Below are 17,893 nucleotides of genomic sequence, written 5' to 3' on the forward strand. Positions count from 1 at the left end.
CAGCAAAAGTGCTACTTATCCATCAGGGTACCTGATAGTACTTCACCACTACTGAGTTTTAGAAGAGTCATTGACTCTTAATTGTACACTTAAGGCATTATAGCTATACATTTATCCCTAACCAGCGTTCTTTCTTGGTCTTTGTTTAATATAAATTTGAAAGTGTTTATATCAGAGTCAGCAGAGAGGAAAATGGCATTTATTTTGATTTGAAATTATAAACAAGGAAAACTGTTTGAAATGATAATTTATGGAAAACAGGGACCTGCAGGTGCTTATATATATATATATATATACCGTAATTTCCGGACTATTGAGCGCACCTGAATATAAGCCGCACCCACTGATTTTTAAATAAAATATTATTTTGAACATAAATAAGCCGCACCTGTCTATAAGCCGCAGGTGCCTACCGGTACATTGAAACAAATGAACTTTACTCAGGCTTTAACGAAACACGGTGTGGCAGCGGGGGCGTGGTCAAGCGCCCGTCCGGGAGAGAAAAGCGGTAAGGGCGCTTACACCTGAGCTAAATTACGTCTAACACCGGTGTCTAATTTCAGTAAGCATGGGGAGAGCGGCATAAAAAGGCAGCAGCCACAGAGCTGAGAAAGTGACACACGTCAGTCTAGTGTTGGCGCATAGAAGAATTGAGAAACTTTATAAAATTGATTGTAAACATTGCTGTGGCCATTAAAAGCCTTACCTGGAACGTCAAGTGCTCTGCTGAAAACTGTCACACTGGTGCCCGTGTGACAGTTTTCCCAAGAAGGACACGTGAAGCAGGGCACTTGAAATTAGACACCGGTGTTAGACATAATTTAGCTCAGGTGTAAGCGCCCTTACAGCTTTTCTCTCCCGGACGGGCGCTTGACCACGCCCCCGCTGCCACATACGGCTTGTAATAAAACATTTGCAGTAAACAGTAGCCTACCAAGTCATTGGTCACTATCTTCCTCTTTTCATGTGCACTGAAACCACTGAAGTCATCTCCTTCGGTGTCGGAGTATAGCCTCAGATTTAGTTGTCTTTTTGCACTGAGTCAATTCCTCACGCTGCTGTTTCCAGCGTCTTATCATCGACTCATTAAGACCAAGCTCCCGTGCAGCAGCCAGATCAATCGCCTTCAGCTTGAAAGCAGCATCATAATGCGTTTCTCCATGTCTTTGCCATGGTGAGGGTGACAAAATTACTACCGTAATCAGAATGATGGGAAGTTTGAGCGCGCTCGATTTAATCTAAACAGTAAACAAAAAAAGTTGTTTTGACCTTAACCCGTTCTGCAATTTCATTGGTCTAATGAAAGCTTCACGCCGCCAAAAAACTGAGCACGTCACAGAATGTTTTTTTTTTTTTTTTTTTATAAAATTTGAAAGCGGGAAAAATCCATATATTAGCCGCGTCATTGTATAAGCCGCGAGGTTCAAGGCGTGGGAAAAAAGTTGCGGCTTATAGTCCGGAAATTACGGTATATATAATTTTCTATGTATTATAACTGACCCTGATAATTAAAAAAAAAAGTCAGATTCACAAATGAGTCAGATTCACAAATTCCCATACACTGAAGGCTAAAATGCGCATGCCCTAGAAGCAAAAATTAATAGGCTACAATACTTATGTATGAGAGCATATGCAAGACGCCAAGATCCTGCCTGCATTGTACACTGTGTGACGACCCTGAATCTTCTCGTGATTCTGTTGGATCAGAGAGTGGGAGTTTTTGATTGGTTCTTCCCATGCTAATTATCAATTAGTAAAAGTATAAGAATGTTGTGGGTTATTTGGGGAATGGGCTCGCTGGGATAGTTTGTTCCTTAGGAGTGGCTGGTCCCAGTATGTTAGACCTCATTGACACTTTTCTTGGTTTCCTTTTCTTATATCGTGTAGCATAAAGGTTTTGTTATAGTTATATTGTTTGTTAACTCTCTGTTTACTCCATTATCCCTAGACTCATGTTATTAATTATTGGTTGTGGTATTTTTTTAATTAAAATAAAACCATTTTTAATTGATTAGACTTGGTTGTCTGATCCCTCTTTTATGTTACATCTTGAAACGAGCTGGTCGTGACAACTGCAATACACTGTAAAAAATCATGTCAGGTAACCTATAAAAATCAGCTTTATATTATGACATTTAATCTAACTGTTGTTAATCTAGTCACCAGTATTATATAATATAACTAAATCAACCTGACTACTTTAGTTTATTACAAGTATTCGAGTGTCCAATCAAGTAGAAATGTCTCCTAAAGTTATCAACTGCACATTTTAAAGTGTAGATTCTCATTTCATGCCATGAGACAGACACTTGTGTGAAATTTCAGGAATATTTTATTCAAACTTGTTTATACAGTATTATCATTGTACTATAAATACAACACACTTTCACTAGCGTCATAGGGTTCAACTGATCTTCATTATATGTATTGCAAAAAGAAAACCACTATTCAGATACATTAATTTTGCAAAGACACACTAATCTAATGATTTGTACAACAGCAAAATAAGAGAATTTAACAAATGAAAGCTTTAATTGCATAGTTAATACAATAAAACATCATAACACTAATGGGAAAGACAAATAAACAAGATCTTGATGTTAAACACACTATCTACTTGATCTTTAGCAACAGTATTCATATTCTAAATAAAATAAAAAAATCTTTTTTTTCACCTACAATACAGCAAAAATTATTCGTTCTCTCCGTAAATCTAATACACATTAGTATAAAGTGATGTTCTTCCTTGTAATTCCATCCATTGTTCCCTGAGTGTTACAAGACCTCAGATTCCTTTACTTAAGACTTGCCTCATAACTCTGAGGGCTTTGGGAACACATTCTACAACAACCCATCCTAGGAATAATCAGCCTGAAAGCCATCATGTAAAGCATTCAAATAGGTAATCTGACAATGAGTATCCTAACTAATTCCATTAAAGCCAGTTGGCTTATTAACCTTCTGACATTCCTGGACAGTTCTAGCTTTGCACTTTTCATGCCAGTCTCAACTTGACAGAACTGCTTCTACACTCAGATAGCCTCGAGGACTCGAGGACTCTTTCAAACACTGTACGTTTCCTAACTTTAACACTTGCTGATTTGACCACTTAGCACCTTTATATAAAAATAAATCAAAACACGTGGTTTTCTGTAAGAGTAGTTCTCCCCAAAATAAATTGTCATCATTTATTCCAAACCTGAATGACAAGCAGAAGAGGATATTTTGATTAATATAATTTTAGGTAAGCTTAGGTTTTAGGCTTCGGTTCTGCATACATGAAATGCTGCTATTAATTGGTGGTCTGTGTAGCCATATGCCTGTTCAACTTATAAAAACAAATCCTGTGTGAATGACCAAGATACATTTTGAATGCTGAACATTATATCAATGTAAGTCAATTGTGGAAATTTCTTAAAATGTTTAAAGTTTGCCAAAAACCAAAATAGATTTATGGTTTAATATTTAGTGTTGGGAGTTTAGAATAAACCCTGACCAAAACATTTGAGGAATATTACAACTGTGATGCCTTGCAAGCACTACAACAATCAAGCAAAAATGTATGTAACATTTTCAGATGTTTTTTATAACTGAAAATTTAGAAATGTTCCGTTTTCCTTTCCTCAATGAATATATTTATCAAATTTGAAAAATATTAATTTTGAGAAGGGAACAGAAGCAGATGGTTCAGCTTCTTCGATAAAAGGTCATCTTTTCAGTGTGGTAGGGTTCCAGGCCTCCAGACACGGGGCTGAATACCCAATCGTGTTGCAGTAAAATGAGGTTTGGGAACTTGAATTGGAGACTTTAAAGGGTTTGGTGGTAGGGCACTTAACTCAGGTGCACTCTTAAACTGTTTAGCAGCTTGGAGCCGAGAGTAGCTAAGGTTTGACATACTTGACATGGGAGCTGGGGGTGAGTAGGGCATTGGGTGAGGGATGGGCACAGCTGAAATTCTGGGGATCTCTGGGAGGCCTGGGGCTCGTGAAGGTGCCGGAGTGGATTCCGGTACTGGTTTAGGTGGAGGTGGTGAAGTAGGTGTGGGGGGTGGGGATGTCATGTCAAAATGAGATCGATGCTCACCGAACGTGGACTGTGATCTTGGTACAAGCACTGTGGGGTTCAGAGTTGGGGCTGACATTGGGGTGGGAGTGGAGAATCGTTTGATTTCATAAACACATGCTGCCTTCACTGGGATCTGCTTAGGTGGTGTCAGAGTATGCCCCTCCCTCTGCTGTCTTTGGTAGGGGGGTGTTGAAGGCTGTGTATTAAAACTGAACATTGCTGAGTTCAGTTGGTAGGGTTGTCTCCTCATAAAGTCCAAGACTTTGATACCCTCTTTTGGGAACACATAACCACCTTTACTGCCTTTTGAGCTTTCCTCAGACACCTTGGCCCCTCCACGTTGCACCCCGATAGGACAGGAGGGAGAAAGCAGGGGGTTGTAACCAATGGGTGGAGGAGCACGAATGTTGGGAGAATACTTCCATTGGGATGGGTTTGGTGAGGGCTCATGTGGTTGGATCAGATCCTTGACTGATTGGGAGTGTTGAGCCCCAAGAATTTGAGGTTGCTGCAGAGGTGGAGAGTCTACAACAAAAAAATCCATACGACTCTGTCTACGAGCAAACAGCTCTGCACCTTTCCCTTCAGCCTGAGGGATATATGACATTTCTGGGATGACCCGTGGCTTAGGAGCCACAGGTGGTGGGACTCTTGTCATGTTGTCATCCATGTTCTGGACAACATTTTCAGGTTCAGAATACCTATGCCTGGGTCTTTCATCTATGTTCTGCACCATAGACAACAGCTCAGGGTTTGGCGAGTTCTTCTTGTTGTCAGGAACCTTAAACATAGGCTTGTATGCACTACGGCGGCGAGCCTCTTGAAGAATACCAGTACAACCACCAGTGGCTGAAGTTCGGTCGCGATACACCACAGGTGAAAGTGTAGTTACAAGACTGGATGTGGTCACAGGAGCTGCAGGGGTCAAAGTAGAAGAGGCCTGGGAAACTATCGCAGTGGTCTGAGGAAGCATAACAGAGGCCACGGAGGTCGCAGTGGTGTCAATATGGATTGCAGGAGTTTCAGTCTCTACAAAAAAATTAGGTTCTTTGGTTTGAGCTTTGGGAAGTGGCATTGATGGAACCTGAATATTTTCCACTGAGGAGAAGTGATGAGAAGTTTGAGAATAGGATTCCACTGGTGCAGTAGCAGGTGGAGGTATAGGCTTGCCAGGCATGAAGGGCTGCGTGGGTATCATTTCAGCAGGTACATAAGGACTTGGTTGGCTCATTGTGACCAGGGTGGAAAAGGAGGTAGGCAGAACACCCATGGCATGCTCCTCTGACAATGTTGAAAATGGAGGTCCCATGACAGCCACTGAAACAGGTCTGGGTGCCTTCTTACTGACTGCAGGGTGAAACACAACGGGAGCAGTGGCTGCCCGATTGGTAATGCAGCCTGGGGCAAAAGGTCGGGCAGTTCGGTTTAACACAGAGCTGGAAGGAAGTTCTGGTAGAGGAGTTGGTGGTGAAGGCATCATAGTTTCTGAAGGAGATACTGAGAGATCAGTTATGGGTACCACAGAGGGAGCTGGTGTTATTGTGTTTGAAGTTTCTTCATAAACCATAACAGGGATAGTGGGGATAGCTTGAGGTTTGCCAACGTTCATTTGTGTTTCTACTGGTGGAACTTCATGGTGTAGTGTTTTTGAAGGTCTGGCAGGTTTTAGAGCAACTGGTGGTGGCTTGACATTGGGCTTTGTTAGTGGGTCTGGTTGTGGTTTTTGTGTCTGAAGTGCTTGCGTCTCTTTCAGTGCAATGCCCAACATTTGGCTGTGCTGCTGTTCTTGACCAGTTTCCATTTTCTTGGCATGTTCCTCAGCCCTCCTCCTTTGCTGCTCAAACAACTGTGCCCCCTTCCCTGAGGTATCACTCAGACCAGGACTCAGAGCACCTCCATCCTCTCCTTCCAGACCTCTGGATGCTGATCTTTTCTCCAGCATCTCAAGATAGTCACTGTCCCAAGTGGGATCAGGCGCAGCAGAAAACCCATCCTCATCAAATTCTGATTCACTACCAGGAAATACACCATCCTCTTCTTGAGAGTCCTGCCTCATGTCCTCATCAACACTTCCAAAGCTGATCAGTGTGTATTTCTTGGAGCGTTGACGACGCTTTTTGAACATCAAAACACCCTTTGAGTGAGGGTTTGGTGCATCAGTCAGTAGCGAGGCGATGGTGCGGCACTTGAATTGAGCCTCTTTCACCTGTTTGTCCATGATTGTCTCTCTGCGATTCAATTCTGCAAAATATGAGATGAAAACACTTGAATCAGGATTGAGTTTGAGTTATGTCTAGAATAAGAATAATGCTTTGCTGTTTATGGCTTAACATTATCCACATTTTATGGTCAGTCTTGGTTATTTAGTATGAAGCATTTCAGTTATTTCTCCTAATGTGCATAATAATGTCAGCAGTAGTCTTTTGCCACATTAGGCCTGTAATATTGTGCAATAGCAGTGTGGAAAGTATTAAAGCTTTTCTTTTTCTAATCACTCGCTAAAATCTGCTCCTCTTTTAGCATTGCCAACAATAGTCTTTTTATAGGTTTGTTTGGAGTTTGGAGGTTATGTTGATAAAATACATTTCTCTATTAAAAAATTACTAGGCAAAAAAATCTACATAGTGAGGACTTTTTTTTAATATTGTAATGGTTAGCAAAGAACCTGCTATTAAAATGCTACTGTATAGTACAATCAACAAACATATCTTTTTGCATGCTAGGGATCCAAATTCAAAGAATTCTTAGCCCTTCCCACACAATCAACTCGGCACATTTAAAAATTTGAGTGTTGAGTATTTCAGTGTTATCAAACATTATATTAATCTAAGGCAATTAGAGAAAAAAGGATAATCATTTTGATGCAAAGATGATTTGTGTAACACAGGGACATGCTTAATTTACCTGTGCTTAATTATTGTCCCTGAGAAGAGCATGGGCATGTTTAGAGTGCAGATTAGTGTTGTCTTTAGATTTATGGCTGTTTATTTATTCTGGTGCTTTAAATGCCACTGCCTCAAATAGCTGTGGTTCTGAAGATGCATGTACACTTAATTAAAATGGTACTGCGGCACATAGCTTGAGATCTTTTAGCATACTGAGCTAAAACTGAAAATCCAATCTATAACAAAGGGCTTTACTCTAAAATGTAAAACCAGTAAAAGCAATTGCTTCAGTTATAAAGCTGTTGATTGCTTGTGTAGTTGACCTGATGCAGTTATTTAACAAGTAATTTCACATTGCAATATAATTTACATGTAGAAGATGCATTAGTAAATAATAAAACGTATATGTAATAAAATAAATCTGACGTTTTGATTACCAGATGAATGAACAGTTATCATTATATGTTTTTAATGTAGTTATTTATTAATATTCCATTAACAACAGATTCGATTCCACAGTAAGTAATATTAGCATAAACACAGATGTCAGTATGGTTTTTACTACCTGATCTGGGATTAACAAACAACACATTCCTCAGCTACCCTCCAAGATCAATGACATACCACTGTTATCTGTTACAGAGCGATTGGCATGGTCACAGTGTTATTTGGAATGTAAAACATGTGTAGCTCATTGTTTGTTGTCATTTATGCCTTGTAATGCATTTTATGAAGACGAACATGGCTACTGAAGTATGCTAATATGTGACTTGCACTGATGACCTTGAAGAGACTCTAAATTGCAGCCAGATATTTCTGATGATGTCTGAAAACAATACTGAAATAGAGAACCAAGTGCTAACGATACACAATACACTATTTCAGCTGTGAGCCTAGAGGGAGAGAGGTGGTTTATTGGTAGTGGTAGAACCTTTCTACCAGAAAGGTAGAGAGAATGAGAGCAGTAGGCCTGTGATGAACTCTGTCACCTGATATGTGCAAGCAAGCAGCTGGAGATGCTCAGGTTATTAACCCTTTGGGCATCAGGACAAATATAGGCAGTGGTGCTAGTTAAAATAAATCAGGGATGATCAGCCCACCTCTTTCCAATAGGTTACTTGCAGGCAATCACACTGTAATTTAAGTATTATTCTAGCTGTATTACCTGGGACAAGATGTGACCTTCATAACACATTTACAAAGCAGGTGTTCAAGACAGTATCTGTAAAGCCAGTAGTAAGCCAATCACAAGTTAAATTTAGAACTTATCTTGCCAAGTAATGAAGGATCCAGTGCAAAATTCTGCTCGTTTAGAGTTGGTAAAGAATTATTTATTGGTAGTTAACACATAACATCGATATCGCTTTTTCAATTTTAGGTTAAACTTTATATGAATGTAGAAGAGAAAGTGTTTTAAGGTGCTCATCATTTCTACATTCTGTGGTCTTCAGGGTTTTGAGTGAGATGGTAGAAGCATATTACAATTTATAGACATACTACAATCAGTCATTGGTATTGCATAAATCAAAATATAATTAGTTACCAAATTTGTCCACATATGGTTTCTTTCTGAAAATGAAGAGGTGAATTTGAAGTTAGCTAAACTTTGATGCCTGTACAGTATTCATTTGAAATTCTGTTTGTTGATTGGTTGGTCTAAAGTCATAACTTTTCATAGGAGACAAGTAGTACAATATCTTGTTATTTAGCAGTCTTGGACGAACTATTACCAGCTGCCATAAGACTATGTTGGTGGTAACACTTTGATGTTAAAATACTGCTTTTAGTGTTGGGAAGTGAAATTGGTAAATAACAAACTGCTTAGTTAGTAAAAAAGAAACCACCACACTTGACTTTGATTCTAATAAGTCATATACTCACTCGCTTGTTTTGCTTTATCCTTATATGTTAATGTAAGCTCCTCATCCACTGGATGGTCAACTGGCCCAACCATTGGCACCAATTGACTACGAGACCTCAGCATAAGAGCTTCTTTGGCTCTCTCTGGAGATACAAGAGGAGGAATATTTGTGGGCTCCTGGAACCCACTGTCCTCTTCCATTAACCCTTCTCGTGGGTTTTGGTCATCCGCACTCATGGATGAGGTCTCAGTGGAGGTCTGTGAGGACCAGGCTCCAGACAGAGGGGGCTGGAAAATCATCTCTCTGTGGGCTACGCCAGGCAATGTGTCTCCCCTCTCATTAGGTCCCATAGGATGGTACACTTGGGCATCTGTGGCACTGTCATACCCGCTCATCTCAGAAGTCTCAGCTCCCTCTGGTGAAGCTCGACCAGCCTTTGTGGGCAAATTGCTGGGACTGCGTCTTTTCGGCTTGCATTGCCTTTTGTGGGCGGCCACATCTGCATCACTGTCGGTTTCTCCATAGTAGGCCTCACTGCCAGGAGGAGATGTCAATCCACCGCGTCCAGTCGGGGATACGAGGGACCCGCGATGAATCTGCCGTACACTGGGCTGGCGAGGTCTAGAGTTGGATGGGGACATGGCCTTAAGAGCAGCACGGTACTCTTTATCAATGCGGGGAGAAGGAGCTCGTGCAACCAGAACCACCGATTGGAAGCCAGCCAGTGCCCTGATAGACATGTAAAAGAGTAATGTAGCACCGAGGTGGTCATAAACAACAGCAGCCCTGGCTTAGAGGTCTAATTACTGTTAATACTGTAATATACTACACTATAGGGCCAAAGGTAAGTGAACATCCTCTTCTTCAATTTAAAAGGTTCAGCTATTCCAGTAATTCCAGTGAAGACAAATCTTAATGATATACTGTATCATACAATTGTGTGCTTCCAACTTGGTGCCAACAGTTTGGGGAGGGTATTTTCTGTTACAGAAAAGGGATTGATTTATGTCTATGATTTTGAAATGAAGCACGTATGGGTGTGGTGCTCTATTGTTCATACTTTTGATCATGTATGTAACTTCAGCACTGCAAAGGTATAAAAGGATAGCTTACCTCCTAACCCTGATGTGTAGTGTTCCTGGTATGCTGTCGATCAGGTTCATGGCCTGAGCATGCGACAAACTGCCACAGGAATTCTCATTGATGGACACCAGTTCATCTCCCTCACGCAGTCCGGCCCTACATGCTTTACTTCGCTTACGCACCTAGGTGATAAATGTGCCAGATATAAACAGATCAAGAAGATAGATTTGAATGTTCTCCATAGATTCTAAAAAGAGTACATTATAGACACTTGTGTTTAATAGTAGATCTGCAAGAAAACTCAATAAGTGACTCATGGGTTTGGTTGTGTGCACGGACTGAAAATATGCCTATTTTGCTCACACCCTCACACAAAATGGTCTTGTTCTTCTTCTTATGCCAAAAGGGATGGGCCATCAAACAAGATAACAACATTGTTCACAATATTTAATAAAACTATGCCTTATGTTTCAAACAATTTTATATGAATATATGCAACATAACTGATGTCTAAAACCAGAACAAAAAGCACTTATAGCATATCAGGTGGCTGGGATAGACAGGAAACATGGGAACCCAAGTGCAAGTGTGTACAAATTTTCACTCACACCTTGAAATGCCATCTGGAGAGAATATTGTCAAACCCCTGTCCTGTCTGCCATCTTACCCAGCAAACTAACAGGAGGAAGATAGGCCCTGATTTAAGTTATTTTGTTTCATTCTCGCTCATACTGATTTGTAAGTCTTGCTGAAGCTGCAATAATCAGTCTTTAAATAGTCATGACATTCTGATGTGTTAATGAAATGTAAAATTCTCTGTTTGTTAATTCTGTGTGGCACTGCTGAGTCACTAAAAGAGTATCATATAGTTTGTGTGATTCTTTGGCCTTGCCAAAGCAAGTGTAAAGAACCATAATTGTAGGATAGAGAGGGGGAACAGAATCAGGACATGATTTCTATAGGATTCAATGAGCATGTCATGAGCTTTCTACATTGCCACAGTTCCAACCAGTGTTCAATTTCCGATTCTGATTCTAATTTTGAAAAGCACACTGTAACCATGAGTTCTGAGATCAGATTGTATTAAAGTGATCTTAATAGTCTAAGGCCATTATTAGTTCTATTACACTTTTAATGAAAAGTGTGTAGCTACAAATAAAAATGCCAATGTAATGCTCCTCATGGCAGCCAAGATTATTAGAAACATCCAACTTCCCTAAAAGTTCATCAGTCAGTGAGATAACACACATTAAAATTACCTAAATTAATATTGGTCAAATAATCTATATGAATATAACTGCACAGCCAATGTCCATGACAAACTGTAGAGGAAGAAATGCTCCTGGATCAGACACCACGGTTTATACTACCTCAAGAGGAATGTAGGTATAATTACAGGTACAGTTCATGCTAGCTATTTAGGACTCAAAATGTTAAGGGGTCATCCCACATTTGAGACAGTACTTGAAAGTTCACAGCTCTTTCAATCATTTTACTTTTTTGGTACAGGATCAGTTTCACACCACGCTCACAGCGCAGGGCCTGTGCTTCTGGTGTCCTTTACAGTTTAAGGATTGGTTAAATTGGAGCTATAGAGCGCTATGCTGACAACAGAGTTAAAAAGAAGCAAAGTACATTTTACAATATTTGTTTAAGTGTATTTTGCTCTACTGTGCTCACCACAACCATCATACCTTGGCAACCTGCAGAGGCTTCTGGTGTTCTATTCCTCCTTGCAGTCTGAAGCCCCATGGTGCTCCTCCAGATAGAGTGATGATGACCTCCTCAGCCACCATGGTGCGGTCTGTGCTTATGCCCTTTTTCCAGCAGTTTCCTGGCCTGGGGGGGCCCTTAGTACAGACGGTCCATGTTTTTACAGGGCCCCCTCAGAAAATCTCCAAGGGATTCTTTTAGTAGCCTACCTGAGTTGAGTCTCTAACACGAATACACTCTCAAGCACACAAAGATCCCCTCCCACAACAGGAGCTGGATGCAGGTGATAGGATCACAGCAATAAAGGAAGTTAAAATAGAGAGGGAAAGAGCAGAGATACCCGTCATCTCCCTATACAGTTGAATTTGTGTTGGATGAAGGTAGGACCCAGTTGTGCTGTCACTCACTGAGCTGGCTTGGGAGGGCTTGTACATTGCTGATATAAAAATAGCCCCTTGCCTCTCTTCCTAGGGAAGGTGGGGGCTGAACACTTAAATATTTTTGACAGCACATGTTCAGAATGGAGACAACAGTTAATTTAAGGTTAAAATGTAAAGAAATGGCTTTCACAATGTGTACAAACCTACATCGAAGAATCTAATATTTCATCTACGTAACTTTGTGTTGGAGGGTGGTCAGGTAATTTAAGACTACTTTAAATTCTCTGTCTGGTTAAGTCTTTGCTGGGTGTTATATTATTGTAATATTGGGAACTTATATTGTGACATGCGATAAAGAGCCAGTTCAGGTTTTAAACTAGTTTATGACTGTGTCTACACACATACTGACAGTAGACCTTTCCTTTTGACTTTCAAACTGGGACACTTGACCTATCAGTCCTTCTTAGACAAGCACACACATGCCTGACCTGAGTGGGACATTAAATAAGATGACCCCTTATTTCCACATACAGGTGTCATATTTTGATCTTGTCATTTTTCAATAATTAAATTACTTGATATGTAAATAATAATAAGGTACAGTCAGCCAGTTGTTACCACAAAATAAACCCTGACGACGTAGTGAGGACCCCAATACGAAGTGGAGGGGTATTTTATAAAACTAAAGGGGTTTATTTTGCGATAATGACAGCTAAATGCCTTAGCCCACTTATTACATGGCTACCTACCAAATAAATAAATAGTCGAAGTATTTATTTGCACTGAAATTGTTAATAATGTGAATAAAAAGATCACAGAGCCTCCAGAAACAGCTGAATTCAAACTCCAGTTTGCGTCAGAGTTCTGTTGGTGTCGAAAACGACTTACTGCTCATTATCCCGCTTTTTACAAATACATTTCAAATTTCAAATAAATAAATAAATGGTCATGAAATATTGATTTGAGCTAAATTGTCTAATATTAGCTTACGTAGAGATCACATAGGGATATGTGATGTAGCAAAGATGACTCGCAATACCTGGATAACCGATGAAATACCACTTCATCCCCAGATGTGCAGGCGTTATTTCGAAATATCAGACTGCTGGAATGGCGCGATTGACCTATCAGAATAGAGTATTCCAGACAGTTGTGACACAAATACTATTGTACAACAGTTACTTTCAGTCCTTGAATTTGATTGGCCAAGTGCCATATCAAGAGTGCTGATATTTAATATAACAGCACTGGGACGCTTTACTATTCATTTCACTCCTCTTGTCTGTGTTCATGGCCTTCCAAACCAGAGTAAGTGTCTGTGTTTTCTTTCATGCTATGATTGCTCTCACCAATGAGATGGAGCCAATGTAGAGCAGAAAATGGTAAACCCGGAGTGGCGCTTAAGAGTAATGATTACAAAGTGACTCAAGAGGGGAGGCAAAACTGCTGTTGCTCCAATCCATTTACATATTGTGTTCCAGTTTATGTGTTGCATAGCAACATGCAAAGCTTAATGCTTTGGCTTCTTTTGGAACCATGTTCGCTGCTAGAGGAAAGATATTCCAACCAATTTGCCAAATTCTTCTAGGTTACTCAATATTAACTTTCTATACCTATATAAAGGAAATATCACACTCTTGCTCATGTTATAATGCTTAAATAGCTATAAAAAATTAAAAATACAGTGTATCTACTGTAATTCTAATAAACATTTAACCTACATGCTACTTGAAGGTGATTTAAACAGGTTTTTAATTAAACAAAGTGATGCATAATCAGATTTATGTAGGAACACTCTTAGGATGTATAAGAAAACAAATAAGGACAAAAAAACCTTTGAAGGGTCTTTTGAATTTGTTGAGGCGTCTGAGGACCAAATGCATGTGGAGAGCAAAGACACTGCTGTTGAAATGTTCTTTTATTAAATACTTTCAAATGTTTCAATAACAAAGCTATGATGGCTTAACAACATTCAAGCAAACACTTGATAGATTTAAATTCATAGTTTTATTAATTGTGTGGTCATGCAAAAAAATCCAGCATCCAATTACACCTCAGAGTATAATCATACTAGTCCCACCATATATGGTTACAATGCAAAATAATTGACAAGAATGGGGAAAAATACCAAGCGAAAGCATTGATAGTCTCTTTTTGTCCTTTTCTTCAAAAAACAAAAAATAAAAAAAGATCATATAATTTTAGCATATTTCAGCCACATTTCATTTACCTTGAAGATGCAGGTAATATACATAGACTTCAATTTTAGGTAAACACAGACAGTGAAAATTATTACGAGAAAGTTACACATGCATATTTTCCTCCCGTTGAACTGCATATATGGTTTGAGTGGCCTTAAGAAGTTATTCAGTTAGCATTCAAAGGCTCCTGTGTCCATCTAACAGTCATAAGAAAAACAAGAACAACAATCTCATGCATCTAGAAATATCTCCTCTCTTGACCATTTAAGTTTTCTTAAAAGATCATTTAAACTGAATTAACTACACTACACTTTTTAAAACATGGACAAGGAAGTGGCAGAGAATGGAGCTGATCATCATTAGTGACACTACTCAAATCCAAATATCACATTGTTGTAAGACACACTGCAACAGGGGGCAACAGAGAGCACAGTGAGATGGTATGGCAGCCATCACAGTGCCAGATGGTTTCATCTTTAGACAAGTGAACTCACTAACAAGATGTCTTAGGGTCAGAGTACTTTTTAGTCCCTTTTTTCAACTACAAAACATAATATGACAAAAGCAATGGCTTAGCATAGAGTAAAGGGAAGAAGCAAGGCCCCACAGGCATCACAATTCTACATAACACAGTCAGTCACACAGATAAGCTTTAAAGGGAGCACAATGTGTCCGTGTGCTTTTACACACCAAAACCAGCATCATAAAATACATTTTTTTAACTATGTGGGTTTACTTTGTTGATAAGAAAGCGATCTGTGAGAGTTCAAGTGCCAGTGTACTGAAAGTGTGTTCAGATGAAGAGGGAGCCTGCTTGATTGGCTAAACTTTCAATCTATCACTCATTTAAAATCTGCAATAGTATTTACAAGATATATTGGAAGTAATAAAATAAAACAACTTCCAAAACAAATCAATGACAAAATACCAACACTTGGTAGAACATCAGAACAGATTCTGTCACAAAATGGACCACTAAAATAAACCTCGAAAATGCATTCAGCATTCAGTCTATTTCATTAAATTCCCAGCCACGTGATAACTGTCAAACCAAACCATAGTCACTTCTTCAAGTCTTTTAAAGTCACAATGTCTGATCAAAAAAACATTAGACAACGTAAACAGCTCTAGAACAAACACAGAAACGTGTAAAGACACCCATGGAGCGGTAACATGATGGGTTATGGGTGTTTGGGTCTCCTTATAGAGTGTGGACCCCTATAATGGATTTCATAAACTGAAGTTGCAAAGAAGTCCGCATGAAGTGAACAGAACAGCAGAGAGTCTCAAACTAATGTGCAAAACAGAACAGGCCATTTCATTTCCTTTTTTTTTTTTTAACATGCTTATAGTTAACAAAATGATATGCACAGCAGCTAGCCTAAAGGGTAAGCTGGGTACCCTCATGAGTGAGAGCTGCGAGCCTGGTCTATGTGTGTAGTGTTTAGCATCCTCTGGAGACCAGGAGCCATTCGATGATCTCGGAACACTACTTCAAGGAAATGAACGTTTGGAGAGGTGGGAGTTAACTGGAGCAAACATACAGGAGGGCAAGTAAACATACCCAACTTTAAGTTTAGGCCTCATGTAGATGTGCCCATGTGTGTGAGGAAAGACCTACTAAAACCACAACAGAGCAACAACCATATCAAATCCAAAAGAGACATTAATACAAATGCACACATTCAAGCAAATGCTCGCACAACTCCCCTCCCTGTATCCTGACAAGATTGACTATTTTTTCCTTTCTCTTCATAAATATCTGTTTATGCACAACTATATTAAATGGTGACCCACTTTAAAAACAATTTTTTGAAAACACAAAATACTTTCAAATTCAGCATCATTCAGGAGATAAAAATCAAGAGTTCCACAAAAACAATACAGAATGCCAAAAAACCTCATTCCTCCCTTCCAAGAAAAATAAAAGCAACAATAAAACAGCCTCTCCTCAAAGTCTACGATGTCTACACTTTGGTGCTTCAACATCAGATATTTATCAACAAAATGTTCTGTTCCTCTGATATGCCATTTCATCACATTCTTTGCATTAAAAATTGGAGAGTTTTCTTAAACTTCTTATAACCCACACCACTGACCCCTAAAATGGTGTGTGCTTTTTCAAAAATTCACATTTCTGATCCTAACTGCCATCACTATCAGTTGTTAATTACACAAGTTTAGATCTCAATATTTGACAATATGTATATTAATACTTGAAACACCTTTTCCTAATGTTGGGCGGCAGAGACTATGGGATTATGGATAAAGACAATACAGTGCCCCGTGTGGGCATTAGAAGCATGCAGCATCCAGAAGGCAGGGCTGCTGCCATGGCCGCCCGCCACATATCAACTTCTAGCTAGGTTTGGACTGAAGTGGTGGCCACAGTTGGCTTTTAAATAGATTTCTTAGTTGTCAATTTTTTCCTTCAAGTTTTCAAAACTTCAAGTGGTTCTCTTCTGGCCGGGCTCCAGGCGACAATACGTGCACGGAGAAGAAATGCTCCAATCAGCTTTAGTATTCAGGCATGCTAATGGAGAGAGGAAAGCAGACAGGAGTTTGTCTACATGCAATATATTTTTTAATAATATCAACACTTATATGATCATTTACTGATGCAAAATTTAAAATTGTTGTCCTGTGTGTTGATTCTAATAAATTAAATGCTCAGGGCAAAAATGCTACAGAAAGTGAAAAACAAAAAACAAAAACCAAGATATTATTTTCAGCTACTTTTGCATTTGATGTTGATTTGAAGTTTATTTCTTACACCTAGAGCCTAGCATAAAAGCTTAGTTCAGTGATGAGTACCTTTCCCCCGTGTGCTTCACTGTAGAGGTGCGGCGGGCGCTCCAGAGCAGTGGAAGTGGATGTTGAGCCACTTGGAATCTCGGCGGTGCCACACGCGTGTCTCCTCTGATTGACAACTGCATGGGCGGCCCTGGCTGTCGATGTACTGCATCAGGCGGATATACGCGATGCAGGCAGCGTCCTCTCCAATCAGGTGCACGTGAGGGTTCAGAATGGTTGTATGGACAGGCTTACTGTTCTTACTCAGCACTGTAGAATAAGGCCAAAGCAGTCAAACCCAAAGAGATGACAAAAACATGTTCAGTTACAGTAGTAAATCAAGTTAGCGTCAGTGTCAATCATTCTTTCATACATGATCCTCAATTGAATTTGTCAAATTACAACACAATGGAGCAGAAAGAACACAAAAAACGTATTTATATGTGCACTAGCGGATATAAATATAGGCGACATGGGCCAGCGCCCAGGGAGGCATCTTGCCAGCAATGCCGGGGGGCGGCACGGGGCACCCACAAAAAGAAATTCGGAATGGTGACATTTGTACAATTCATTTTCTAAAGCTCATTTGTACGTCATGTCAATGATATATTGTCACCGTGTGGGACTGTGGGTCAATTAACCTTGTCGGAGTGTGCGCCCTGATTCTAGTATTTTTTTGTGAGATAGGCAGGTTACTACCAGGGAAGTTCTCCCACTCAGAAATATGAGATGGGGAGTGGGGTGGGGATAGTTCAGGTCTAACCACTGGAAGCCTGAGGTAGGGGGAGCGGGGGAATCTATCAAATAGCGCACCTCTAACTTTGTACAGTACTAATAAAAATAAGTCACACTACAAAACATTACAAAATAAAACACAATTCATTCATAATACTGTGAATATATAGTTTCAC

At 39.7% G+C, this 17,893-nt stretch overlaps 2 protein-coding genes across 37 annotated transcripts in view; both read right to left on the minus strand.

Moving 5' to 3' along the window:
- Positions 1 to 2,326: 2,326 nt before the first annotated feature.
- On the minus strand, positions 2,327 to 11,983 carry synpo2la (synaptopodin 2-like a). Its single transcript, XM_052150523.1, has 4 exons — positions 11,590 to 11,983; positions 9,926 to 10,077; positions 8,832 to 9,541; positions 2,327 to 6,306 (listed from the first exon to the last, which is right to left on the minus strand). The coding sequence occupies exons 1-4, from the start codon at positions 11,689 to 11,691 to the stop codon at positions 3,716 to 3,718; spliced, it is 3,555 nt and encodes a 1,184-aa protein (XP_052006483.1). The 5' UTR covers positions 11,692 to 11,983; the 3' UTR covers positions 2,327 to 3,715.
- Positions 11,984 to 13,895: 1,912 nt separating this feature from the next.
- The window catches only part of LOC127660384 (calcium/calmodulin-dependent protein kinase type II subunit gamma-like), a 105,541-nt gene continuing 101,543 nt past the window's right edge, over positions 13,896 to 17,893 (minus strand). For all 36 annotated transcript variants that reach the window (XM_052150575.1, XM_052150574.1, XM_052150560.1 and 33 more), the window contains 2 exons: positions 17,004 to 17,252; positions 13,896 to 16,722 (listed from right to left, as the gene is read on the minus strand). In XM_052150575.1, the coding sequence (XP_052006535.1) occupies positions 17,020 to 17,252 (233 nt within the window). In that variant the 3' untranslated portion in view covers positions 13,896 to 16,722; positions 17,004 to 17,019. The remainder of the gene's footprint in view (positions 16,723 to 17,003; positions 17,253 to 17,893) is intronic.

This window comes from Xyrauchen texanus, chromosome 20 (genome assembly GCF_025860055.1).
Source record: "Xyrauchen texanus isolate HMW12.3.18 chromosome 20, RBS_HiC_50CHRs, whole genome shotgun sequence".
NCBI lineage: Eukaryota > Metazoa > Chordata > Actinopteri > Cypriniformes > Catostomidae > Xyrauchen > Xyrauchen texanus.